Raw genomic sequence first — 2038 nt, 5'->3', positions numbered from 1 at the left:
ATGATGAGATGATGAGATGAGATGATGAGATGAGATGATGAGATGAGATGATGAGATGAGATGATGAGATGATGAGATGATGAGATGAGATGATGAGATGAGATGAGATGAGATGATGAGATGAGATGATGAGATGAGATGATGAGATGATGAGATGAGATGATGAGAGATGAGATGATGAGATGAGATGATGAGATGAGATGATGAGATGAGATGAGATGAGATGATGAGATGAGATGATGAGATGAGATGAGATGATGAGATGATGACATGAGATGATGAGATGAGATGATGAGATGATGAGATGAGATGATGAGATGAGATGATGAGATGATGAGATGAGATGAGAGATGAGATGATGAGATGAGATGATGAGATGATGAGATGAGATGATGAGATGAGATGAGATGAGGTAGTTAAACAACAGCCTTCCCTCTCTTTTCTTAGAGAAGGAAAGAACCAGTACCTGGAGACGTTTGGCGTTCCTGCTGAAGACCTTTTTATGGCCATCTACAGGTAACACCCATCACTTTGAAACCAACAACTCAGATAAGATTGTGTTTATTTCTAAAGGACTTAGGAGACTCAATCAATGTACTCAAATGGGATAGCCCAGGAGGAATTCGCCATTTAATTTAAAATAACATCCCCCACCCCCACTACCATCCCAGATTTTGCTCATGTGATGTTCGAATGGATCCAGTTCCTGAGTGGGTGCAACTTGACCCTTGCTTCCAAAGGACTACTCACAAACTCAGTGTTTATGTAGAACATGGAGGCATAGGCCAGGCGCGGTGGCTCACGCCTGTCATCCCAGCACTTTGGGAGGCCGAGGCGAGTGGATCACCTGAGGTCAGGAGTTCGAGACCAGCCTGGCCAACACGGTGAAACCCCATCTCTACTAAAAATACAAAAGTTAGCTGGGAGTAGTGGTGGCACCTGTCATCCCAGCTACTCGGGAGGCTGAGGAAGGAGAATCGCTTGAACCTGGGAGGCGGAGGTCGCGGTGAGTTGAGATCGTGCCATTGCACTCTAGTCTGGGCAACAAGAGTGAAACTCCGTCTCAAAAAAAAAAAAAAAAAAAAAAAAAAAAAAAAAAAGAAAGAAAATAGAGGCCTAATTTTTTATTTGGTCAGAGGTGAAGGTGAGGCCAGGTGAGACCCCAGTTCTTCACTTTGCTTTGTGGACGTGGACACAGCTTTGGCCTTTGCCTGAAGCTGTTACCTGGAACTCCAAGATGGAGGTGGATTGATGGGCCGGTCCAGTGTTCCAGCTGGCTGAAGCATGGAGTAGAGAAGCGTGTGAAGGACAAGGGGATGCCTGAGGGGTTTGCCTGCCCCCCAGCCTCTCCTCTCCTCCCCTCCTCTCTCCTCTATTCCCCTCCCCTCTCCTCTCCTTCCATCCTGTTCCCTCTCTTTTCCTCTTCTGTCCTCCTCTCTTTCTCTCCTTTTCCTTCTCTTCTCTCCTCTCTTTTCCTCTCCACCTCCCCGCTCCTCTCTCCCAGCTTCCCTCTCTTGTCTCCTCTCTCTTCTCTCTTCTTCACTCTCTTCTTTCCTCTCCTCTACTTTTCTCTCCCATCCCCTTTCATCCCCTTTCTCTTCTTTTCCTCTTCCTTTCTCCTCTCTTTTCTCCTTTCTCTTCCCTTCTCTCCTCTTTTCATTTCTACGTCTCCCGACCCCTTCCTTCACCTGCCTCTCTCCTTCTCCTCTCCTGTCTTCTCTTCTCCTTTCTCTCGTCTTCTCTGTTTTCATGCCCCGTATTTCCCCTCCTTTTTTCTTCCTCTCTTCTCCTTTCTTTCTTTCTTTCTTTCTTTCTTTCTTTCTTTCTTTCTTTCTTTCTTTCTTTCTTTCTTTCTCTTTCTTTCTTTCATTCTTTCTTTCTTTCTTCTTTCTCTCTTTCTTTCTTCCTTTTTCCTTCCTACCTTCTTTCCTTTCTCCCTTCCTCCCTCCCTGCCTCCTTCCTTCCTCCCTTCCCTCCCTCCCACCCCTCTACTTCCCTCCCTCACTTCCTTCCTTCCCTCCTTCCCTTACTCCTTCCT

General features: G+C 46.1%; 1 protein-coding gene across 1 annotated transcript in view; it reads left to right on the top strand.

Moving 5' to 3' along the window:
* Positions 1 to 2038, top strand: part of ASMT (acetylserotonin O-methyltransferase) — a 34078-nt gene that overhangs the window by 10233 nt on the left and 21807 nt on the right. Inside the window, exon 4 of the mRNA XM_017854238.1 lies at positions 448 to 516. Coding sequence (XP_017709727.1) covers positions 448 to 516 — 69 coding nt within the window. The remainder of the gene's footprint in view (positions 1 to 447; positions 517 to 2038) is intronic.

This window comes from Rhinopithecus bieti, unplaced genomic scaffold (genome assembly GCF_001698545.2).
Source record: "Rhinopithecus bieti isolate Rb0 unplaced genomic scaffold, ASM169854v2 scaffold_38008, whole genome shotgun sequence".
NCBI classification, from domain to species: Eukaryota; Metazoa; Chordata; class Mammalia; order Primates; family Cercopithecidae; genus Rhinopithecus; species Rhinopithecus bieti.
This window is presented reverse-complemented; position numbering and strand designations above follow the sequence as displayed.